The sequence below is a fragment of the Ricinus communis genome, chromosome 1 (assembly GCF_019578655.1).
Source record: "Ricinus communis isolate WT05 ecotype wild-type chromosome 1, ASM1957865v1, whole genome shotgun sequence".
Taxonomy (NCBI): Eukaryota; Viridiplantae; Streptophyta; class Magnoliopsida; order Malpighiales; family Euphorbiaceae; genus Ricinus; species Ricinus communis.
Genome location: NC_063256.1, coordinates 36,630,591 through 36,655,077, shown reverse-complemented (window position 1 = coordinate 36,655,077; position 24,487 = coordinate 36,630,591). Strand labels below are relative to the sequence as shown.

The 24,487-nt window shown below is 34.8% G+C and overlaps 6 protein-coding genes and 1 long non-coding RNA gene across 14 annotated transcripts; 4 read left to right on the top strand and 3 right to left on the bottom strand.

The window, feature by feature from the left end:
* The first annotated feature begins 700 nt into the window (after window positions 1-700).
* On the top strand, window positions 701-1,566 carry LOC125370984. Its single transcript, XR_007217113.1, has 2 exons — window positions 701-865; window positions 946-1,566. It is a non-coding gene; the product is annotated as an uncharacterized LOC125370984 (long non-coding RNA).
* A 1,312-nt stretch (window positions 1,567-2,878) lies between these two features.
* LOC8286475 (alpha-galactosidase) lies at window positions 2,879-5,936 on the bottom strand. Its single transcript, XM_002525620.4, has 14 exons — window positions 5,394-5,936; window positions 5,154-5,212; window positions 4,983-5,039; window positions 4,844-4,878; window positions 4,648-4,751; window positions 4,476-4,551; window positions 4,297-4,355; window positions 4,163-4,228; window positions 4,003-4,086; window positions 3,811-3,875; window positions 3,604-3,686; window positions 3,426-3,516; window positions 3,146-3,339; window positions 2,879-3,041 (listed from the first exon to the last, which is right to left on the bottom strand). Exons 1-14 carry the CDS (start codon window positions 5,576-5,578, stop codon window positions 2,952-2,954), a joined length of 1,248 nt encoding a protein of 415 aa, XP_002525666.1. The 5' UTR covers window positions 5,579-5,936; the 3' UTR covers window positions 2,879-2,951.
* Window positions 5,937-7,072: 1,136 nt separating this feature from the next.
* On the top strand, window positions 7,073-13,753 carry LOC8286474 (acyl-carrier-protein phosphodiesterase PptH). 4 transcript variants are annotated; one of them, XM_015723292.3, is made up of 7 exons: window positions 7,073-7,712; window positions 7,820-7,939; window positions 8,011-8,064; window positions 8,581-8,744; window positions 10,176-10,352; window positions 13,008-13,099; window positions 13,200-13,753. In XM_015723292.3, exons 1-7 carry the CDS (start codon window positions 7,329-7,331, stop codon window positions 13,235-13,237), a joined length of 1,029 nt encoding a protein of 342 aa, XP_015578778.1. In that variant the 5' UTR covers window positions 7,073-7,328; the 3' UTR covers window positions 13,238-13,753. The 4 variants fall into 4 exon arrangements, with proteins under 4 accessions (XP_015578778.1, XP_015578780.1, XP_015578779.1 ...); XM_015723294.3 differs by lacking the exon at window positions 13,200-13,753 and adding an exon at window positions 12,392-12,485 and having other exon boundaries at window positions 13,008-13,172; XM_015723291.3 differs by having other exon boundaries at window positions 7,100-7,712; window positions 13,008-13,753.
* Window positions 13,622-14,960, bottom strand: LOC8286472 (probable aquaporin TIP3-2). The gene is made up of 3 exons (XM_002525617.3): window positions 14,636-14,960; window positions 14,271-14,521; window positions 13,622-14,161 (listed from the first exon to the last, which is right to left on the bottom strand). Exons 1-3 carry the CDS (start codon window positions 14,763-14,765, stop codon window positions 13,775-13,777), a joined length of 768 nt encoding a protein of 255 aa, XP_002525663.1. The 5' UTR covers window positions 14,766-14,960; the 3' UTR covers window positions 13,622-13,774.
* A 920-nt stretch (window positions 14,961-15,880) lies between these two features.
* Window positions 15,881-18,422, bottom strand: LOC8286471 (probable leucine-rich repeat receptor-like protein kinase At1g68400). 2 transcript variants are annotated; one of them, XM_015723288.3, is made up of 3 exons: window positions 17,265-18,422; window positions 16,647-17,045; window positions 15,881-16,555 (listed from the first exon to the last, which is right to left on the bottom strand). In XM_015723288.3, exons 1-3 carry the CDS (start codon window positions 18,100-18,102, stop codon window positions 15,954-15,956), a joined length of 1,839 nt encoding a protein of 612 aa, XP_015578774.1. In that variant the 5' UTR covers window positions 18,103-18,422; the 3' UTR covers window positions 15,881-15,953. The 2 variants fall into 2 exon arrangements, with proteins under 2 accessions (XP_015578774.1, XP_002525662.1); XM_002525616.4 differs by having other exon boundaries at window positions 16,647-17,039.
* Window positions 18,423-18,878: 456 nt separating this feature from the next.
* Window positions 18,879-23,938, top strand: LOC8286469 (PHD finger-like domain-containing protein 5A). 4 transcript variants are annotated; one of them, XM_048379084.1, is made up of 4 exons: window positions 18,879-19,014; window positions 21,668-21,852; window positions 22,860-23,094; window positions 23,320-23,938. In XM_048379084.1, exon 4 carries the CDS (start codon window positions 23,342-23,344, stop codon window positions 23,672-23,674), a length of 333 nt encoding a protein of 110 aa, XP_048235041.1. In that variant the 5' UTR covers window positions 18,879-19,014; window positions 21,668-21,852; window positions 22,860-23,094; window positions 23,320-23,341; the 3' UTR covers window positions 23,675-23,938. The 4 variants fall into 4 exon arrangements, with proteins under 4 accessions (XP_048235041.1, XP_002525660.1, XP_015578793.1 ...); XM_002525614.4 differs by lacking the exon at window positions 22,860-23,094; XM_015723307.2 differs by lacking the exon at window positions 22,860-23,094 and having other exon boundaries at window positions 23,317-23,938.
* Window positions 18,884-21,537, top strand: LOC8286470 (PHD finger-like domain-containing protein 5A). The gene is made up of 2 exons (XM_002525615.4): window positions 18,884-19,014; window positions 20,884-21,537. The coding sequence occupies exon 2, from the start codon at window positions 20,911-20,913 to the stop codon at window positions 21,241-21,243; it is 333 nt and encodes a 110-aa protein (XP_002525661.1). The 5' UTR covers window positions 18,884-19,014; window positions 20,884-20,910; the 3' UTR covers window positions 21,244-21,537.
* Window positions 23,939-24,487: the final 549 nt, after the last annotated feature.

The window sequence follows — 24,487 nt, the reverse complement described above, 5'->3', positions numbered from 1 at the left end:
ATCTAATGCTTATAGATCTGACAGGATTTCAGCTTTACTATAATTTAGTCAACATGTGAAAATAGGAATATACTAGATCAATTGTAAGTCTTATCTTACTAGTAAACAGGAGAAAATTGTTATGATCAACATTGTGGGTAGCAGTAGTGGCTAATCAACACTGGAAGTCAAATATGTGGATTTTGTAAATGTATTATTATCGAGATAAGCTGTAATAGTTCTTAATTAGTGTGTAGTAATTATTCTTTAATTTAAGATACACAATTAAGATAATATACTATTTCTTAAAATGCATAGTAATTATTTTTAATTTATCATGAAATAAATATTTTATTAAATTAAAAAGAAGAAAGTATAAATATTTTTAATTTTTTGAAATTAATAAAATTTTATAGTGAAATTCTAATCTTTACTTTTAGAATAGCATGTAAAAATATTTTTAATAATACATATAATTTAGTTAAATAAAATTAATTATAAAACTTGTAATTATTATAAAATAATTCTATCAATTTATATTATTGTAAATAATATTATAAAATAAAATATATTTAAAGTTAAATTATTTTTTCAATTGTTATTTAACATACTAACAACGATGGCTAATAAAATTTAAAAAAATTATATAATTATAAGGTTGTTTTTGAAATTCTTTTTTACGGCACTTTCTTCTTTTATGTAATAATACTCTGTCATTATTTCATTTTTACCTTATTTATGTTTTTTTTTTTCTATCATTTTCTACCCTTTTTCTATTTTCTTCAAATATATTATTTTTGCTCTTTCTTCAATTTTTTTCTTTCTAAACTAGTTTTTTTTTTGCAGTACGTGGATTGAGGTGGTGATGGTGTCGTCTCCTGTAGAGGTAGTTGGTAATTTATGGGACGTTTCCTTCATTTTTCTTTTCCTTTTGTGGGGTGTTTGACTTATCATTTGCCATAACAGTTTTTCGTGGTAGAAGAGTTCCATGAACATCAGAAAAACTTCAAGGTTATTACCAATGAACAGTTCACTATCTGGCTCATCTTTCTTTATGGGAAGGTTGATGATTGATAATGCACATAAACTGTTTAGTGAAATGCTCGACTTAAAGTGTAAACTCACTTTTTGTTCCTTTGGTGCTTTATTATCTGCTTGCATTGGAGGTGTTGTCAAGGGTTGTTTTCAGTTTATCAGCTCCACTTACCTAACTCTGGAAGGTTGCTGCAGATTGCAAAACTTCTTCAGTATCAGTTTTACTGAGATAATAATATTTATGAACTAATAATGGGGATGAAAATTTTAATCGTTAGTTGTCATAAGAAGCTTCATTATTATGCTTACAAATAATAATCACTAGGAAGCAAGGTCCAACAACGAAATTTGTTTTCTTTTCTGTGACCATGTTTCCTTTATTTTGTAAGTTGTGTCCTAAAAAAGCAATGGATGTCAATCTAAGTTTATATATATATATATATATATATCAAATGACATGTTTACAGTGTTGTGTAATTGTGCCTTCCTAGAAGGTTGCAACTCTCATGACATGGTTATTTAGTAATAAGTTACATATTTTCCTTTGCTCTACCTTCTCTCTTTGAGCTGAGTATTAATAAAGTATATGATGCTTCTTCCAGGTACCCAACATAGAGACTAGCTTGGTCAGTCGAAACAAAAGAAAATTCGAGTTACGGGTTATTTGTTTATAAGAATTGTCAACTTCAGGATCTTATTTAGGAGTTTTGAGTTCTATAAAAATTATCAGCTTTCAATTGTTCAGTTGTTTCTTACTTTCAAGGTTTTCCAAAAATAGAAGTTACAGCACGAAGTAAAATTACAGTACCTTTTTGCTCTCGTCCAATGTCAACTTCTATTTTACTGGATATGTTGCTTAGAACTATCGAAGGACCAGTCCCGTTGGAGCATTGCTTCTTTTGGGTGTTCTTAATTCATCTTTATAAATAAAATTTGACTAGATTGTTATATTTTAATCAAGAATTATTAAGCTTAAATTAATTTTAGTTAAAAGATGTATGGAAAGACAACATTTAAAATCTAAGAAAAGGACAGACAAATTATATACTAGTTATGTACTAGATATATATTAAATATATACTACTGAAATATATAAAAGTGATACTAATAATACGGAGTAGATACTAAAAGATAATTTTAGATATCAATTTCAGATATTAATAATATAGTAAATGTATACTAAATAGATATTAAATATAATTTTAGAGATCAGTTTCAGACACTAATGATATACCTAATATATACAAAACATATAATGAAATACATGAAATGGTACTAAAAAATAGTTTTAGATACAAACCCTGAATACTAATCATGTACATCAAATATTATCCAACAGATACTATATATATATATTACACATATACTAACAACTCAATACCATAAAAGTTATGAGAAACTTATGTCAAATTGCTAATAAGATATACTAAAAAGAATATATCTAACATATACTACCGTGTTTTTTAAATAAAATTTCATTTTACATTATTTTTTTTTAAAAAAATTGATAGTAAAAATGATATTTTAAACATTTTAAAGGTATTTCTAAAAAGATTTCAGTAAAATTTTTTTAACTGTTTAATTAGTAGTTATCGGATATCACCCATCGAATACCAATTATCAGCTATCAGCTATCAGCTGTATTAATAAGTTGAACTAAATATAAATCCATAAAATTTATTTAAATTAGAATCTTATCAATCCTTCAATTTGATTGGTTGAGATTTATAAGGTTTTGAAAGTTGTTAAAAACCTTTAAAAAAGATCTTACCTTCGGAATAGTATTTTCTTCCCAAATAAGGATTGGAGGGTGCAAAATTTTGTAAAACTCTAAAAGACTTCCATTCAAAAGAGGCTGTAAGGATACGGAAGAAACTGTGGTTTTATTTCTTTTAAATTTGAAATGGTTGGCCAACATCACATCATAATGGTGCTTCTCATTTCAGAGGTGTTAAGACATACATTTTACAAGCATGGGAGTCCAAATCAGCAGATATGTGGCCTTTAACTGACGACTGAGTTGAGTGCTGCATGCAATGCACAAATTCATATAATTAGTTATTAGCTAAAACATTGAAGAAATAAATAGAAGATTAGGATGTCTAATCAACTAATCAATACTATGACTCACCGCCCATAAGTCTCGAGCATGGACCATAGTTGTTGAGTTGTTGAGACCAATGTCAGACCAGTACGCAGTTACCGTAGCTCTTGAAGACCCTCTATTCCATAGCACAATTGCTACCTTCCTATTACTCAGAGGACCAGCCCAAACCTCTAGGTCCCCATCGTTTTTAACCTTTTTCCCTTGAACTCCAAGTTTATCTGCATGTCCACAACAATATCATCAATCTCGTGCTGAAATGACAGGTAATTCTATGTATATAATATATGTCTGCTAATTGCTCTACCTTGATTAACTGCAATCACTTCCTTGTTGCTCAAGATTTCGTATGTTTCGTTGCTCATTGATCGAATATCACAACCAATTAAAAGAGGAGCCTATATATATATACACATCCGAAGATAATTAAGCATTTTTGCATCTGTATATAATATAGATTGAAATGTTGAAAGAATTCTATGTACTTTGGCTAATGCCCATATGCTGAAATGCGAGCGATACTCCTCAGTTGTCATGCCTCCGTTTCCAACTTCAAGCATGTCAGGATCTGTTCCCAAGTACATAGTTATAATCTAAGATTCCAAACTACCAGTTGTTATATCATTTTTCCTGATGCTGATCTTTGTACAAGAATCATAATCTGAATACCATAATAAAATATTATTACATACCGTTCCAACCTCCAGGTCTGGCATAGGATGCCCATTTATCATTTTCACCTGCTCGGGATATCATGCTGCTTGAAATTAACATAATTATTAGTTTCTTTAATTGTTTTTTCGTACAAAAGATAGTACATGCAATATCAAAATCACGATGGATGGATGGTATACTAATTAAACTTGATTTGGTATAAAATTCACCTCTCCCAGTTATCAGAAATGTCCCCCGTTGTTCTCCAACTATTTCCAATACTTGGAGCCCAAGTTGCAGGGTCTTCCTGTCCCCTAAAGCAGAAACTCTATCTTCTTAGTAGTTTTTCAAAAAATTAAAATGTAGACGAAAAGTTTCGCTGCTTAGTACCATTCGCACAGAGAAAAGAAGATGGGCCGCCCGGAGTTTAATAATGCCTTGCTCATAATTGGATACCTATTTAGGGAACATAAATTATTATGTATATATTATGCATAATAATATTAAGAAGAGAAAATTAATACCTCAGTTTTGGGCTGGTACCATCATTATTACAATTATCATACTTCAAATAATCGATCCCCTGCATTTTGTATTAATAATTAGAGATCAAAGCTAGCTTGGAGAAAGACCTCTTTTCCGAAATTAAAAGAGAGCTGGGATTACTAATTATCTGAAGTGGTGATATATGTGAAACAATTACCCAAGAAGCAAAGGTTTTTGCATCTTGTTCCTCGTAGCCGAAAGATCCGGGCATTGTTCGACTGCATGTCTGAGTCCTTCGGATGGCATGCGTTAAGACATGAAATATGTGAGAAGAATAATATGCTTACTGGACGTAAACTATAGAGAAAAATTGATGATATGATTAATACCCAGCATCAGAGTAAATTCCTAGTTTTAAGCCTTTGCCATGAATGTAATCTGCCAATGCCTTAATTCCAGAAGGAAATGTTGAAACTTTAGGTACCAAGTTTCCCTGTCAACATTATTCCCATTAACTGCTGATTAGTACTATTTGAAACCAAAAGAGTAGTAGTATAAGTTAGCTGATCAACCACTGGTAATTACCTGAGAGTCCCTCTGCAGTTCAGCCCAGCAATCATCTGATCAAGATGATAAACCATTGATTAGCTATTGGTATGAATCAAATCATACAAAGGAAAATATGAATATAAAAACCCTCCTCTTCATTAGGGCGTTTACCCACCCAAGTTTATGTACTGATATCCTAGCGCAGCAAGTCCTGATGACACCATCGCATCCGCTGCATGCGCGCCATCAACAATAAATTAATTCACTTTAGTATAAAATAGAAGAAAACAATCCAATTAGTTTCTCTAATTAATGAGAAATGAGAACTAAGTAATAATCTTATTACCTGTTTCCCTAATCAATGTCTCTTCAATATTACATTGAAAGTGGTTCCAACTATTCCATCTGATAGACATGGACCCAATTATTGAACATTAAACACACCAGCTAGCAAGCTTATCGCAGCAGTACTGAGAACTAAGGAATAAGCAAAAAGCTAACAGGATATGCCATTTAGTTTAGACAAAATAAAAGATTTAGAGGAAAATATATATATATATATAAAACAATAAAAGAGAAGACATACCCCATGGGTGGTGTAAGACCGAGTCCATTCCCCAACAGATTCCTCCGAATCTCCATGAATGGACGGGCAGCAGCAGTAGCCATATTAGCATCCAAGACAAAGAGTAAGACGAAGAAGAAAATACACTCCCAAACCCAAACTCTACTCTGCCTCCGTATCGGAGATGATGAAGGAGCCATATGCATTTAGTTATAATAATAATACCTCTCGACGATGATGTTATATTAGAAAAGGAAAAAAAGAGAAGAGAAAAAGAAACGTTTTTGTCTGGTGGAGGAGTTATATAATATAGACATGGAAAAGCATAAGCAGTTGCCTCTGTGTACGTAATGAATGCATAATTTACAGACAGCAGATTGACGGGATTTTCAACATCCATCCATCTCCCAGCTATGCTACAGCTATACAGACCCCAAACTATTGCTTCATATCATAGATAATAATGTCCCATCCTATAATGTACTGATGAGTTAACTCATCTCTCTGTCTCTTTTCTCTCTGTCTCTCTCTCACATGCATTTACAAAATAAAGAAATTAAATAAATTTTAGTCTGTTTGTCATCTTAACCATTTGGTTGATTGTTAATTTATATATATATGATTTGCATATATATACATACAAACACAAACACAACCCACAAAAGACTGTCTTTTATTTATATCACAGTTTCGTGTTTACGTACCTAATATATATATATATATATATATATAAAATCATCACCAACCATTTTGATGGGGTTAATTAAGGGTATACTTCAACTTTCAATTTTCTATATAATAATAAATACATTTAATCTCTAAACTCCATGCATTAGCTTCGAATGTGATTAAAAATTATTTATATCAAACTTAAGGGAGTTAGTGAAATTGATTTTGACATTTAACAAAAAGTTTTCTTCAATCAATAGAGTATAAGTTTAATTCAGCCCTACCTAGCTCATTACCATCAGATACAAACCCTTTTTTTTTTCTTTCTCTTTGGAACTTTGTAGTTGTAATAATTTGATAACTTTAAACTATTAGTAACACTTGGGAGTAATGCCGAGGCTGTCTTCAATGTTTTAACTGAATTAGATATCTACTAGACAAAGGTTTTTCTTCTTGTTTTTATCTTCCATATTATAAATTTGCAGAGATCCATTTGATGACAGGTTAACTTTTGCAAAATATAGACAAAGTAGATCCAATGAAAGTCTCACAAGAGGTAATCAAGTTTTTACCTAAGCAAAAGTGATTAATCCTCTCGTGTATGCAAAAGTAAAAGTCATTTAATTTAATTAGGAAACTTAATTATTATATAAACCCAATTGAAATCCATTATTACAATACATGACCAAAAGATTTAAATCAGTAGGAAAAATGTGGTTCTGATCATTCTCAATCAAACACAAAATAAATCCTAAGCGGGCAGCAAATTCATATTGAAGCTTATTATTATGACTTAGACTTCACTCGAAAGCATTCTCCATACGCCACTGACACCCGTGACATTTATAAAATTAGCTTTCCTTTTGTATATTTCTTTCTAATATTTTATATTTATTGTTTTGCTATTTTGTTAATAAATTAACTCCATAACATTGATTTGCGTCTTTCTTTTTCTCTCTTTTTTCTTCTTCTTTCAAGTAATGTTCATGTGTAAATGAATATTGTTTTTTGTTTTTAAAATTGCAAAGAAGAAAAAGAAAATAGAACCAAAAGAAACTTAAATTTGTGCAATTGGAAATGGCAGGTAGCGCTATCAGGAAAGGAATGTTTTTGGGCCAGGAACGCGAATGGGGCTTTATCCGCATAGGCTAACTCTCGAACTGTGCAGAGTCCATAATCGGTTCTCTCTTGACAATGATTGAAAGAGAAATTTCATGTAGTCAGTAACTGAGTTAATTGGGCTTCTTTATCGATTGAACTAGTCTGCAGTTGCATTCTTTCTAGTAAATGTTTCTTCAACTGAGAGTGATTCCCTTTTGCCTGAGTTTATCTCCCCAGCCTTCAAATTATGTTCCCAAACGAATTATAGCATTCAGAAAATACACGAGAGAAAGGCCTCAAATATCACGGTCACGGTCTTCATTTGGAGATGGCGTTAGTGTTTTTGTGGTTTCTGATTTGCATACTGATTATCCTGAGAACATGACATGGGTCAAGTCCTTGTCATCAAAGAGGCACAACAAGAAAGATGTTCTTTTGGTTGCTGGTGATGTAGCTGAGACCTGCAGCAACTTTTTCTTCACCATGTCCCTTTTGAAGGATACATTTCAACATGTCTTCTACGTACCAGGAAACCATGATCTTTGGTGTCGCTGGGACCAAGACCGTTGTGTATGATTGATTTTCTGCTAAATTCTTCCTTTTTATGCATACAGCCTATGTATTTGTTCCAGAACAGCAACCACTCAACTGAAACCCCTGTGTGTAAAAATTTTCAGCTTGATTCTCTTGAAAAGCTGAATAAATTGCTCGATGCATGCAGAATACTTGGAGTTGAGACCACACCCATGATTTTAGATGGCTTAGGAATCATACCTCTCTTTTCTTGGTATCATGAGGTAATTGTTCCACAATTCTCAATTTTTCTTCTTATGCTTGCGAATATTGCATTGGCATACTTGTTTTACAGAGTTTTGATAGAGAGGAGGACATCACTGGCATCCGAATACCGTCCTTGGAAATGGTGATTCACTTTCTTCTCTCCTCGTAAGGGTTGATTCTAATCAGATTATAGTTAAGGTCTTAGGGATTTGGTTTTGCTTTCATTGTGGTGCTTAGAGATAAAACCTGTGATGTTCTCTTTGTTCTTTTTTGTTTTCTAGTTATAACTTAAGTTGCTCGTGGCTTTGGCAAGCCTACTAATTTCATTGGAAGCTGAATTATAAGTTTAGATCTCTTAAAAGAATTATATGAAGCATAATCAAAGTTTAGAACGGCCACCTTTTGAATCTTCTGCCTAAAAGACAGCTGCTTCTTTTCTTTTCTTTCTTCTTCTTCTTCTTCTTTATTTTTTTTTTCTTATCATTGCCGAATGTATTAGGACTACGGATTTCTGAATGCTAGAGAGTAATGTTTTGGACTTCCAAGTTGTAGAAACGTGTTCTGCTTAAAACTTGAACAAGTCATTAGTATACTTCAATAATCTGGTGATTAATCCCATTAAGGTGTATACATCTGTGATATGGCTCACAAATTCTAGGTATGCAAGGACTTTCATGCATGCAAATGGCCAGGAGACCTTTCAAGCAGAGACACTTCCCTTGCTTTGTACTTTGATGCAATTAATGAAGAAAATGGAGATAAAATCAAGGTCATCCAGAGGACTTGTAGCCAAATAATTACATTTTCACATTTTGTTCCTAGGTCAGCTACTCTATAACTGCTTTGGCAGAGATCTTACTTATTGAATTCGAAATTACTCTATTCTTACTTGAGATGCTGAAATTCATGATTTGATGATTTCACCTTTTCTAAGTTTTCTTCCATCTGCTGGCTAATTATGTTTGTAAACAGTCGTTGTCTGTGATTACAAACCTTCTTTTTTGCTTGTGCAATTCATTTTGTTTTTCTTATCATAATTGTATCATTTCCATGCCTGATCCATTTTCTATTTTTTGATTTCCTCTATCCTCAAATTTCTAGTTTCAAATTTTCTTTTCATGCTAGCCACCTAAAATAAATGAACTCCAGTTGGTCAAATTCCCTTGTCTTGGCAACTTCTTTTTGTTGTGTTGTATAGGCACATTCTCATTCATAAAAAATCTCTGTTGAATTGAAACACATTCTCTTTGATAAATTTTCCTTAGCAAGTAGTAATCAATGTGTAATTCTTGGAAATGTATGTGAGCCAACACATAGCACTCTGACTTGCTGCACCAAAAAGCTGAACTCACATCATAGGTTTTTTTTTTTTGTTTTTTTTTTTTCTTTTCTTTATTTTTGAACTGATTCAGAATCTAAAGGGTATCTGAAAATAAAGCAATCTAGTTCGTATGATTGATATCTCCATCTGATTGTTTCCAGTTTTAAAAAGAAAAAAATGCTTTTCTTTGAACTTTTGAGCTAAATAGAAATACTTCTGATATTGGGTGGAGGGTATATGGGGTCGGTTTGAGGTGCAATAATTCGCAGTTCATCTTTTCACTTTGGAGTAAAATTCATTGGGATTTGAATGTTCTTGAACTTAATAGGAAACTCGCAGATATTGACGTGTGTACTCTTTGACTTTCTCTAGAGCTGCTTACATATTTGGGCTGTTAGCTCATTAAAAGAATATTCAAAAGGCTACAGTGATTTATTTTTAAATGGGATGATTCGTGCGTGCTGAGATGCTGCAATAAGCAGATGTGTTATATGTCTGATGCCTCGGAATCATAGTGAATGGTTCCCAATAGTTCCAGATGGATTTATGTTATCACCCATTTCTATATTTCTTCTTTATCATCACTCAAATCTTTTCTTATGCCAATATTCAATTATAGCCCAATCCATCTACTGGAACCTTTCTTTAGTTAGAATTTTATTAGCAGTGGCATAACTAGTCATGAGAGCTCTTTAAGTGTGCTCCATGTGGTTTATGTTGGTTGTCATATTATAAAAACTCCACTTTCTGAAAGAGCATTATGTTAATTAATCAAAATTGAGTTCCAGAAATTGTTTTGAATCCGATGTTGGCATTGGAACCCGATAGCATTAGTGTATTAAAACAATGTTGAGAAATTAACTGCCCCTCATTAATTTTGTGCTTACCATCCATTGAATTTATTGATTCTTCATGGTCCCTTTTTATCCCAGGCAAGAGCTATGTCCAGAGAAGAGGATGCTATTCTATCCAAACCTACCTAAAATAATTGGTTCTGATTGTCTTGAGGATCGCATAAGATTAATACATGGAACTACAGCAAATGCATCTATGTGCCATGTGTTTGGCCATACTCATTTTTGTTGGGATGCAATGCTTGATGGTGTCAGGTAATTACATCACCTTAGTGCTACCATTCTAAATATCACCTTGTTTACATGGAGATAGCATATAAGATGAACTTCTTGTCGTGCTAGTAATCTTAAAATATCATGGGAGGCATGTAAAAAAGAAGAAAACTGTTCAAGCTCAGCTTGTTAGTATGCTCTTTCAAGCTCATTTGTTGATTGCATGAATAATATTTGATATGCAAACTTGGACGTTATTACTTGACAAAAAAAAACTGAAAGTTTCCAAACTTCTTTGTAATATTCTTGAAGAACAAAAAAATGAATATTTTTTAAAAGTACTAAATTCTCTGTTTGTATGAATAAAGGGCTGAATGAATTCTTAATAAATTAACATTGTCTGTAATACTATTTTTGAGATTTAAAATAAAGGGTCACAACTAAGTAAATTATCATGTTACGTTATATAGTCTTACCCAACCAATTAGACTTCTGAAAATGGTCATGTTTATTTTAGAAGTAAAGCCACAAAAATATAGTAGTTAACTTTCGCCGCCTAATTATAGCCCCATGCAGGGGATACTTAAGTATAGGACCCAACACAAACCAATGAAACCTAAAACTGTAGTTCTTATGTACTATGTGAAGATCTACTGTCTTTATGAGGACAAAAATGTCTTCTGCTTGAAGAAAGTACAGAACAAAGATGAGTCTTAGACTATTGCTATATTCTACCTTAAAATTGGAAATATAGGTAGAAGAGAAAAGGGTCAAAAGGGAAGAGGAGAGGGAGAGAAGAGAAGATGCATTCTCTTCTATGGGACTGATTCTTTTCTAAAAATTGAGAAATGGTACTTGGGAAATTCTAAGAAAGAGAATTTATACTATTCTTGGGAAGATTAGTGTCTCACCAATTGATGATTAATTGGTGTGGAGAATACTAGGGTGTCAAAAGGTGTTAATTGAATTTTGAGGGAATTGGAGGCCAACAACCCAGTGCTGGAATTGATGCCGATGTAGAGTTGGTGTCATTAGCAAAGTTGGCAGGTGATGATTTCGCTATCCAGGAAGAGTTAAAGTCTTCCAATGTCTTTTTCAAGGGATACTTAGTATCTATTATCTATCGAGTCCTAGACTCCTATGTATGTCTGAAGTCGTTTTTGTCATTGTTTTTGTGCAAGCCTTGTCTTGTATATAGGCTTGGGTACTTTATAAAAGTTTCCTGTAGGCCTTTTTGGACAGTGTTTAATATGTGGATGATCGTCTTCTATGCACTGGATGAGGTACATGTAGGGTCCTTAAAGCATCCCCAATGGTGCTCTTTATTTTAAAGAGCATAATTTCTATAATAAAGAACATCTTAGGGAATATTCACATATAAAGAGTAAAACATTTTATTTAACTCCAATAGACTCTCTATATTTAATTCAATATCTTGCTTTATTTATACAAGCATTAATAGTTTTAATTTCTCTTTAATTTTGTTTTTAATTCTTACCAATAGAAAAATAAGAATTACAAATATCAATTAAATCAAATGCATAGAAACTTGTAATGCATTTATTAAATATAGAGTATAGAGTGAAGTTTGACTCTCCATATATAGAGAGTCAAATTGACTCTCTACTTTATATTTAGAGAATAAATAGTGCATTGGAGTGTCATTTTATGACATGACTCTTTAAAATAAAGAGTTCGACATATATAAAGAGTGCATTGGAGATGCTCTTAGGATGTCTTTTCTATCTCTATTACCCTTTTCTTTTAGAAACTGATAATAGTAGAATAGAATCTGAATGTTTCTACTATGTGATGTTGATAACTAGATTTTTAAGTTCTGGGTCTTATGTTGGGTTCCTTATTATCTATCTGAAGTAAGCCAGGATCTGATTGTTTAACATATTGATGTTTGAGCTGAACAAGTCTATGCTCTGTGGAATATATGGAGTGGGGGGACTTGTTTGTTTTAAAAGATGGTGCGGTGGATGCAGAAAGTAAACATAGACATTGGAAAACTAATATTTGCTTTTCAGAGGCAGTATTGCTTATGTGCTATTCTTTTCCCCTTAATCATGTTTCAGGCTGTCTTCTTTTTCTTTTGGTACAATTCTTTTCATTCAATTCTGCAACGATAGGAGTGCCCATTAGTAAAATGGAGAAAAGAGTATCTAAAAGGTAAAAAAGGATCGACTTTTTTTGTTTTTGTTTGGCAGGAAGGAGTAGGATAAATAACTTATTGGACCAATCCTACTATCTTGATTATGAATGAATCTGTAACTTCTGACTGTTATTCATTTAATTTGTGGATGCGGCGAAAAAAGGAAATGTGCTCTTTCATAAATTCACTCAATTCATTTTAGGCAGAAGGAAATGTGCTCTTCCATAAATTCACTCAATTCATTTTAGGCAGAATGCCTTCTTTTTTTCTTGCTTGTGCATGTGGTTTCCTCGTTCCATATTTCGTATATTGTACTCGTTAAGATTGAAAGTACTCTTGTATTCGAAGATGTTAAGATTGAAAGTAGTCTTGTATTCGAAGATGTTGGATCGGATCGTTAGTTACTTGAAATAATTGAGGTTGCCAATCAACATAGCTTTGATATTATGGCTATGGCAGCTACCTTCTTTTTATTATTTATGCATGGATCTACTTCTTGCAGTAAAATTTAAGAAACTTACATCTCCTGTTTAATGCAGATATGTACAGGCACCTTTAGCCTACCCTAGAGAAAGGAAGAGGAGGATGAATGGGGGTGAAACTTGGCTGCCATTTTGTATCTATGCTGATGGTAAATTTGCTGAGAGACTTTCACCTTGTTATTGGTCTGATTACTATGCAGCTAATCCAAGAGAACCTCATAACAGTGAACTTGCTCCTTGGGTTGCCAGATTCTATAACCGATTACAGTAGATACCACACAACCTGAATTTATCCATTTGTGGCCGAATTCAAGGATATTAAATCGTCGGGAAGTTGCCTCAATTCTATTCCCCATGTATATCTGTTGTACAGCTACCTGCTACGGATGGTTCACGTACTACTCCAAGCAGGTTCAAGAACCTATTTTAAGAATGTGGAAAGACTTCAACTCCACTTCTCCCGAATCATTTAAACTCGGATTTAAAGGGGTTGTATAGATACGATGTATGAAGGTGATGATTTATTGTATAATTTTTGGAAAAGAATGGCAAAAGGAAGAGCAAATTGCACCGCTCCTGCAAAAACAATCCAATGCGTTACCACATCTATTAATTTTGTTTTGGTTTCTTTTTCTACTAACAAAATAATAGTAACAACAACATACATGAAATATACAAACCGAGTCGGTCATGTTTTTTTATTGGCACCAATTTGTCCAAGACCAAAGCAGCAATTGACAAAGGGACAGACAACACAAACGTTTTTAGGACACCAAACAGGTTACATGCACAGAAGGAAAACATAAAAATTGGCTAACAGAAGTCTAGTAGTCTTCAGGGGCCAAAGGCTGATGAGTATGATGCGGTGGCTCAGTCGGGATGACCATGTACTCATATATCAGGGCAGCCAGCCCCCCTCCAACGAAAGGGCCGAGCCAGTATATCCAGTGGTTGTTCCATCTCCACCCAACTAGTGCTGGTCCAAATGCTCTTGCTGGATTCATCGATGCTCCGTCAAAGGGACCGCCCACTAATATGTTTGCCCCAACTATGAACCCGATGGCTAGTGGGGCAATGATGCCCAAGCTTCCTCTCTTAGGATCAATGGCTGTTGCGTACACTGTGTATACCAGTCCAAATGTCATTACCATCTCCATTATAAGCCCATGCACTTCTCCAACCCCTGATGTCACATGGAATCCTACTGGTCTCTGAAAAATCAACAATGTATTATATATTATTATACCTCAAACACACGCATGTACCCCAACTCGACAAATTAAGGAAAATAGAAGTGATGTATCTATCTATATCTAGTACCATGCCATTTGTTACAAGCCTCAACAACAGAGAAGCGACAATAGCACCAAGCAGCTGAGCAATCCAATAGTAGAAAGCAAGAACCACCGAGATCCTTCCTCCGACCAGAGCCCCGAAGGTAACTGCTGGATTCAGATGCCCACCTGATATGTTGATGCTAGCTGATACTGCAGAAAACAGTGCCAATCCATGTGCAAGCGCTACCATCACCAGTCCTGAGGCCGGCGGTCCTGTTTCCCTATATAATTTGTCTGCATACAACCATCGATCACCGTACTATATATACACATGCATACACGTATTCTTCTTTTTTTTTTTTTTTTCTTTTTAGAGAGGAAGAGAAGATAAATATATGTGCATATTACCTAGAGCAAGCACAGAGCCTTCACCAGCGAAAACGAAGATAAGAGTGGAGACGAATTCAGCTAATGTGGCCCTGATGGAGTCGGGGTGGGTGGCCTCTTCCGCCCTCCCAAATGCATATCTTCGAGGCATGGTGTCTGATGAGCTAGCAAGCTACGCACTTTGTTTTTTCTTCTTCTTCTTCTTTTATCTGTCGGCAAACTTTAACTTCTAAGAGACCCTGTCGCCAAAAACAAACTTGAGAAATTTAAGTTATATATAGTAAAAGGTTTCTCTTAGGTAAAGGAGAAAAGATACAGGAAGGTAAGGCAGATATGGGTTTTAAGTTTCTTGCATGGATGAGAAGTGGAGGGGTTATAGCCTAATTTAGCCAAAGATGAGTTGGAAAGCTTTTGGACACTTGGTATAACCTGATGCATTAAGCCTGACACGTACAACTATGCCTTGCCTTTTCTCTCCAACTGGATCACTTTCTTTTCTCTTATCCCTTCATTACTATAAGTATCAATTAAAATATTGATCCAGAAAAATATATAATTAGAAAAAGAGTATCATTTAGAAGTCTTTTGCGTCCATCTTTGTTGATAAGAATGAACCCTTTGCCTACATCGACAACTTGAACCTAATCTAATTTTGAAGCCTCCTTATGTAATTGGATTGTAAATCTAAAAAGAAATTCCGTGAAAATGTTTTAGCTATAAAATAAACACAAAATGATACTTATACCACATAAGAAATTTTCTGCATTTATGGCTGTTCTTTAAATTATACTGTGACTTGGGTCACTTTTAATTCTAATTCCGGTTTATAAAACATTTAATTAATCATTCGGCGCTATCCAAATGCTCTTTGAAAAGCATCGAATGCTTCTGCACAATCTGTACCATGTAACCATGTTAAGCATTACAGCAGAAGTTGAATAATACAGTCAGAGATAATTGTAATTAATGTCATAAAATGATCATACAAGACAAGTTGCAGATTGATGCTAATATTTTCAGGTCCATACGAAGCAATGCCGCATTCTACTTTTCTTGCTCGCCTTTGTTAGCTTTCAGTGGGCCTTGCGTGTTGGTATACACCTATCACATACTTCATTATACAAAATGGGCCAATGGCCAAGCCATTTTGATTTCGTTTTGCATATTAAAAAGGGCAGTAGATGAATTTTACCTGTTGTCAATTAGATTTTGTCCAAAAGAAAATGGAAAATCCGACGAATTACTGACCTAGCTAGGCATAGGAACTGAGCTCTAATTTTGCTTAACATATATAATTATGAACATATTGATGACCTGAAGTTAAAAAGGCCAATTAATATTAACTTTTGGCCCTGCTATTGAACTCGATCTCTTCTATCCTTCTCAATACTTCGGTCATTTTTGGGCGCTTCTCAGGCGCAACATCTGTGCACTCCAGAGCTATTTCTGTAAGCTTCAACATATCATCATGGCCTTCTCTTGTTGCCATTATTTCTACGTCTAATATATCTGTAGACCAATCATTGTTAACTGCTGTTTTAACCCAGTCAGAAAGATCATCTTCCCTTTCATCATTTCCTGGAGAAACCTCGCTTGGAATCCTTCCTGTTATGACTTCTAGTAGGATAATGCCAAAGCAGTATACATCGGCTTTGTGTGTCAGCTTCTTCCCTGAAGAGAATTCAGGTGATCGTCCAATTGCTAGCCTCTGGGAATACTTCTTTGAAGGCAGAAGCGGCAAGAAGCCATAGTTTGTGAGCTTGGAACGGTAGCTTTGCGGTCCATTTTGATGGATTAGTACGTTAGATGATTTGAGGTTGGCATGAGGCACCTTGTGAGAAGGCAAGGATCGGTGAAGGAAAGCAAGACCCCTTGCTACATCTTTTACTACAGACAGTCTTGCAGCCCAATTCAGTGGTACTCTTCCCACACCTCTATTATCTAGCAAAATACATATTAATACAATGGTGTGAGAGGCTATATACATGTACTTAGGAGGACAAGCAAACAAGGAAGAGAAACATGCACTGACCATGCAACAGCTCAAACAAATTGCCATTTGGTACGTATTCATAGATAACCAGCTTTTCCTCTTTGGAGTAGTAAAAAGAGATGATGTGCACCAGGTTTTCATGCCTTAGTTTTCCCAGCAGCTGCATCTGCTGGATAAATTCTTTCTTGCTCAAGCAATTCATATTCTTGACTCTTTTAACAGCAACGACAGCATTGGATTCCAGGTTTGATTTGTAGGTAGTGCCAAGTTTCCCCTTCCCTAACACTTCTGCCGATGACCTTAGCAAATCATCCAAGTCAAAGACAGGTATATTCCTGTCAAAAAATTCCAACTCCACTCTTCTTTCAGGGTCCTCTGTCCTTTGGGAAAGTGTTAATTTCTTGTCTGTCCACCCTGCAGAACTAGTAGCCCCTGTTCCTAATCAGAACAAAGAAAATGAATTTGAAATCCTAAACAATCTTTACTATCACTATTATTATTATTTTTCAAATCAATTAAGAAGCAAATATAAGAGAATCATCAGACCCTATTTTTACATTCAGCAGATATCAAACTTCCATTTAAAATAAATTGATTCCCAATTAATTTATATGTGTACGTATGACTCAAATTAAATAGGTAAAATATATGGTGTACCTGCTTCTGGTTCTTTTGCTGTTTCTTTTTTGTGCGCCTGCTTGTAGCAGCAAAAGCAAATAAAGGCAAGCAGGAAGGTAATCAAGGCAGCTGCCACCGCAATTGATACAATGCTCCAAATTGGAAGTTTCTTTTTCCTGTCCTTGGGTGGAATTATAGGCGGCGGTGGCAAAATGGCGGGTGGAGGAGGTGGAACTGGGCAGAGTTTTAATGGAAAGCCACAAACATCCAAGTTACTGAAGGAAGTCTCTGGGAACCTTCGAAGAACATCTGTTTCAGGAATTGAACCTTGGAGGTAATTGTAAGAAACATTGAAATCTATCAATGTAGACTGATTGAAAGGCGGAATTTGACCCTGCAAATAGTTTTGTTGAAGCTCTAGCTGTTGAAGACTTGGCAATTCGATGTAGTCGGAAGGGATTGAACCCGCGAATCGATTGTATGAAAGCAAAACAGATTGCAAGTGAGCAAGACTGGTGAGATTAGGAAGAGGTCCAAAGATAGAATTGTTTGTAAAGCTGAGTGTGGTCAGAAAAGTAATGTGGCATAAGAATGCAGGGGGGAGAGAACCCGAGAGCTGGATCCCTTCAAGGACAAGGTGCGTGACGTGCCAATCGGAACAAACAACCCCAAACCATCTGCTTAAATTTCCAATACAAGGAGGTCCGGTCCAATTACTATGCAAATTGAAAGAGGAAGTCATGGAATTCCTCAGCTGCAATAACGCATCTCGTTCTCCAGGGTAATATTCATTGAAGTGAAAGGAACTAACAGGAGATGTTAACGGAAAGTGCAGAGGCAATGCTGCTGCAAGAAACACGCAGAGAATGAAATTCATGATGATGAGGATGAAGAGAGATGAGTTTGGAGAAAGAAAAGAGACATAATTAGGTGGTTGGATTGGAAGTAGTTAGATCGTAGTCGTAGAGGAATTCTTTTTTTCTTTTGTTGGGTGCCTTTTACTTTGCATATTGATAGGATTAAGAGTTTGACGAAGTATGCAAGGAAAGCTTTGCTAAGATTCGAGAGTGAATGTTTGAGGGACAAAATCGAGGACGCCACAAAGACATATTTCTGCTGTCATCTCATTATTCACAATTATAAACAAGGTGACAGCTTCGGGATGGAATCCTTGATTTATTCATTCCATTTGCATCATTTGACTGATGGGGGCTGAAGCCTGATCATGAAAGGAGATGCTGCCTTATTTAAAATAATAGTAATATTCATTGTTCGTTTCCAATATCTCCAGTCCAGGGAAGCAACGAATGTCAACAGGTGCATGGCCATTATTTGCACTACCAACTCTAAATTGTCTCCATCATGCCTCCCAACTTTTCATTTCTTTAACATCATAAACTCTTGACTTCGCCTACCTGATGTTAACAAATATAAAATGGGACTAAAACTATTAACACATCTTAAATTACAGACAATAAATATCCAAAAAAAGAAATCAAGAAATTGGACAATTAAAAAAAGAAACAAAGAATATTTGCAATGTTGACTGTCCGGAAATATTTTAAACATTGGGCCGAAGCGAAAGAGAGTTGAAAAAAATAGAGGGACTTATTGGGCCATATAAGAAGGAGAAAATAAAAACAAAGCGAAAGCGACTCCGCGTCTCTCTGGATTGTTCTCGTCTTGTCCGAGCTGCTGCTGTTTCTCTGGCCTCCTCCTTAGATTAGCAACTGCGACTGCCAATTACCGGTGCTGCTTTCAATCTTCTACTCCACCATTCTCAGCTCGGGTCGGTACCACTTAACCTCTTCTTTTCTCTTTCTTTTGCCTTCAAAACTTCTCTGAGCGTTCTTATTTCTATCCTACTGTATGTATGAATGTATATTTCAAAAATTATTATCAAAAAAAAAAAAAAGATGCTAGCTCCGTCTCCGTTAATCCCCACAATGCTACAAATATCACAAAATAAAAATACGAATTTCCGGAATATCTTACATTGTCTTCTTCAATGAAAATGTGGCATAACACAACAGGGCATGGATGATATTCGTTTGGATAGCAAGAAAAGAAAAGAAAAGATGATAATCTCTACTTGTCCCTTTGTTGAAAGAAATCGTTAAAATGGGAATAAAGTCTTCACTCTTCATTGCTCAAGTGTCCCTTGTGGGCTCTTTTTAAAAGATCAAAATACTAATCTGTGATAAATATCTTCAAGTAATTTTCTAAAGTTAACTCCCAATCTAATTTCACAATGAGGTCTGTGAATGTCTGGCAGCAGAAACATTTAACTCTCTAATTTCTTTCCTGAAGTGTTCTGCTATTCTGCATTGGCAATAAAGGACCATCTTGGTATTCTCCCACCATTGTTTTCATGAGGATTCGTAATCTTACATGCCTATTATTTCTTTCACATATTTGTTATTGATAGAGGACCATCTTGGTATTTTCTTAACAACGACTTTTCTATGTTTGTTTTAGCTGCTCTTCTTCTAACTTGCAATTGGGTGCATAAATTTGTTACGTTGTCAAGAATTTAGGTATCATTTGGGTCAAGTTTTTGTTTCTCACTTTCTGAATTAAGGTATTCCTTCCCCTCTAACTGTAACATTTAACCGTTAACTCCTATTGTAAGAAACTAACAATGCAACACAGTTAGAAAAGAAAAAAGAAAAATGGTATTCTCTGAAAAGTTTATCTATCTTTGAGTACAAGAAGAAGCAAACTTTTTTCCTTTCTCTTAAAATACTCACCAACCCCACAAGAAAAAAGACCAATCTTTTACCAAGCTGAACAAATCTATTATTTTCTTTCAGTTCCTGGTCGTAACTGAAAACATTTTTCTTACAAATATGTTAGAAGGAGCACGCTCGTAAATCTCATTGTTGGATTCCCTTATCTCAAATAATTTTTCCTAATGTAATTGTAATTTATCTAATGGAAATTTCCCCTCTGGAAAAAGTTCTGGCCATTCTTCTTTCTCGATATTTGCTGAAGGTGTGGCTAAACTACTATCCTGAATAGTTTTTGCTGCTGTTCTAAGTAGTACCCTAAAAGAGAAGGGAGAAAAAAACTGGTTGATAACGTTCATTTTATCATGGGGTAATGATTGTTGTGCATATAGGTTTTGATGATTATACATTCTGCATTTTTTGTTTTATCAATCTGAATAAAAAGATTTAAGTGAGAACTGTTCAAATTTCACTAGGAAAAACGCTTGTATAATTCACATGCATCTTTCTCATTGTTGATGTAGTATTAACATTGTATTTTGGGACCTTCATATATTGAGCCTGAAAAGTAGGGCTGCATTTATGAAGCTGTGGTTGTAGTGGAAAGCTTGGTATTGTTTGTCATTTTCTGGCTCTCTAAATTCCCTAGGAATTCTTAAAGACAGCATCGCATTGTAGTTTCACTTACTTCTCATGTTGGGAAGGTGAGGTTAGAAATGGAAGGACTTGTTACTCTGTTTTTACGGGTTGGTTTAATGATTTATTGATGCTGATGCCAATAAAGTTACGCTGTATTCGAATCCTTTTAATCCATGTATGAAAAATGGACAGCTTAAATCTCTACAATCTTTATTTTGAAGCTATTGCCTTGCTGCTTATTAGTTGCAATGTTGTGAATGAGGAATTCGTGCATGTATCCGGATGTGTAGGTTAAAAAAAACTTAGGACCTTGAAGCATGGCCAAGCATCATCCTGATTTAATCATGTGTCGGAAGGAGCCAGGAATTGCCATCGGACGACTTTGTGAGAAATGTGATGGGAAATGTGTAATATGCGACTCTTATGTGCGTCCTTGCACGCTAGTGCGGGTTTGTGACGAGTGCAATTACGGGTCCTTCCAAGGTCGGTGCGTTATATGTGGGGGAGTGGGTATATCTGATGCTTACTATTGCAAAGAGTGCACCCAGCAGGAGAAAGACAGGGATGGGTGTCCTAAAATTGTTAACTTAGGGAGTGCGAAGACAGATCTGTTCTATGAACGTAAGAAATATGGATTCAAGAAAAGATGATAAGTTAGTAGTGTACTAACTGTAACAATGTCTGAGGGGGTTCTACTGATGGAAGCAGTTATGATTTACTGCTATGTGCTGATCACCTCTTCCTTTGTGTTGGGACTTTAGTCTGTCTTAGTTCACTAATTAGTTTTATAGGCATGAGATTTTGATTGCAAGGGTATTTGTATTCAGACTGAATCTTAGTGATATGTGCAAAATGTTGGTACTTTGGCTTTTCTGAGCAATAATTTTCATGTCTTATTGATGATTAATAATAACATGGTTCTGGCTCGAAATAATTATCTTAAAGTCTTTTCTTTGGAGGGCTTAAAACAATTCTTTTTACTTTTTTATTTAAAAGAAAATGAATTTAAGTATTTAAACTGTATGCATGTTATTGTTAGATAATGAATTGACGATGGATTTTCCATTTACGTAGGTTAGGTTTTGGGCTGAAATAGTTATTGGGCCTCGAAAGAAGGAAGTAAGAATGTGAATGGAAAACCGTTCATATATATACAAGTGAAAGCTAAATACTCTGCCAACAAAACACTTGCTGAGGGCTACCCACTACCCAGTGTTATTCTCCTTTCCATCAATCTACGAAGACCCATCACCGGGCAGGTTAGTCCTCTGAATATCTTCTTTTGGGGTAATAAATTCCATTTTACTGCTGTATCCGTGTCTACTTTCCTTGCCTCCTTCTCAATTTTGTTTTCCTCTCCCCAATTGAATACTACCTACGTATTAGGCTTTTTCTTTTTTGGGTATTGTAATCGGAAAAATTTTAGGGTTTTTGTTGTGTGCAAATAGGCTTATATATACAACGTAAAGTACGAAGGGTCATATTGAATTTGGCGAATTAGTAAAGTTAACGATAGCACAAACGATAATTCCCAGATTGATTTTGAATTCAAGTAGTGGGTTTCAATGTTTGGCTTTTCTTTCTGGGTGCACACTCTATACTCTTTTCCGTTATATTTCTCCATCTCTCGGTTTCCATGGTCGGCCTCTTTTTGTCGTTTGATACATTTTTATTTGCTCAATTTGCCTCCTGAAGCAATTGGAATTAATTTGATGTATTTGATTCAGTTTAAATTAGAAGATTTGGATTACAGTTCATAATATACTGATATGCACAATTCCTTTTGTCAGTTTGTTACCATATCCTAATTTCTCTTTCTGTTCTTGCTCCTGTCTAAACTAATTCTCTCAGGACATAAGAAGCATTTTACTGAATGTTGTTGCTGAATTTCCTTATCCCACTTTTTGTTTTTAATCAAATGTACTTTTATCTAGTCTCATATTGCAATATTTCCCCCTTTTCTTTTTTCTGCTCTCTCCATGTTCATTTGTAACACAAGACAGTAACTAAATACTCCTTTTGTCTTTTCTCTTTACAATTTCTTTGTCAACATATTATAGAGTTATGGTCTATTCAGACATTATACAGCTTAAGATTGCCTTAGCCCTTAAGTTGATACTTCTATTAAGAATTTACAAGTGCTTCTCTGAGATTTTGGATTTTTGCATGAATTTAATTGTACACAGGCATTTTCTTACCTACATGCAAGCTTTCATATATGCTTAATGTAAGCTCCTGATACACTTAATTCAAAACACATGTGCAGAGCCTAGCTGTTTTCCTTGATGTAAGAACTAGGTTTGGCTCAAGGTGACTTAGATCGTTATTTGAGCTTGAGCCTGGAAATTGAGGTGCATTCTTGAGCATTATAGTTGTAAAGGGTCAACTTTATAGAACTTTATCAGGTTGTTGTCAAGGAACTTGATTGGATAGTCATTGAGTCGGCTATCTAGAGATGGTATTGATATTGGAGTTTTGTTTGCTTTATTTATCTTTTTGAGGTATCGCTCCGTTAACTATCTTTTCCATTTGCAATTCTTTTAATCAATATGTGGAGAACTACATAATTCGCCTGCTCTTAAATTTGTTCATCAGTTGCCTTGCTAGTTTAGAATTTTGTCTACAGTATCTTTTATTTTATCTATTATATTTCTGACTTTTTGGATTAACAATGTTAGTAGTGAGGAAGTCTTGATATTTTCTTGGTTGCATGGCCTTGTTAGCAGGTGAGAAACTAGGACCTGAACTATGGCCAAGCATCATCCTGATCTGATCATGTGCCGGAAGCAGCCAGGAATTGCCATTGGACGACTTTGTGAGAAAGATGATGGGAAATGTGTGATATGTGATTCTTATGTGCGTCCTTGCACACTTGTACGAATATGTGATGAATGCAACTACGGATCCTTCCAAGGTCGGTGCGTTATCTGTGGAGGCGTTGGTATCTCAGATGCCTACTATTGCAAAGAGTGCACACAGCAGGAGAAAGATAGGGATGGATGCCCAAAAATTGTTAATTTAGGAAGTGCCAAAACAGATCTGTTCTATGAGCGCAAGAAGTATGGTTTTAAGAAAAGATAAGTTGTGGGTTTCATCTGTGGTAATATGATATGCCTATCAGTCTTGGTAGACGAGGAAAGAACCGAATCTAAACTGTTGCAAAGTTAAGTTTGTATCTAACAATGGTATAGCTGCTTTGAAGATTTGTGTTGCTTATGGTCTTGTAATACTCTTGAACAGAATTGTGTTTGAACCATGTATCTTAATTCTAGAGCAGCTGCTTACTATCAAGATGTCTAATAGACCGTGTGAGGTAATTGAGGCATATCATTTGATTTTATTTTATTTTTTGTTTCTGCATGATGCATTTTTTGAATTAGACCTTTCTGTCTCAAGGTCTTCCATGGTCATTACATCTGTCTCTGTGGTCATAGTGAAGGCAAAACTAGAAAATGGGCAGTTGCCAAGGATCTTAGTTGCTTTGTGCCTTGTATTTAGAAATTGAAAACTCGTGGGCGCTGTGTTATTTCCTAAATCAAGTTACACTATAGTAGGTGCACGGCGACCATTTGACTTTGATACAGAGTCATCTGGTGTGGCTGGCAAATTTAAATTACAAACTTTCGAGAAGATAACGAATAGCTTATCTGTTGCTATTATCACAACAAGAACCTATACTATAATACTTCATAAATTTTGGTTAAACCTATTTTAAGAAAATGACATGCAATCACACGTGTGATATTTGGATCTAATTTGTACAAACTTTTATGTTTGCTCTTGTTAATTAATTAAGTAGTTAATTTTCTTTTATTTGGAATGATTATCTTATTGTTTTTCCAAATTTATGAAAATTAACATGTAATACAATTTGAATGAACTAAAGTAAGGTTA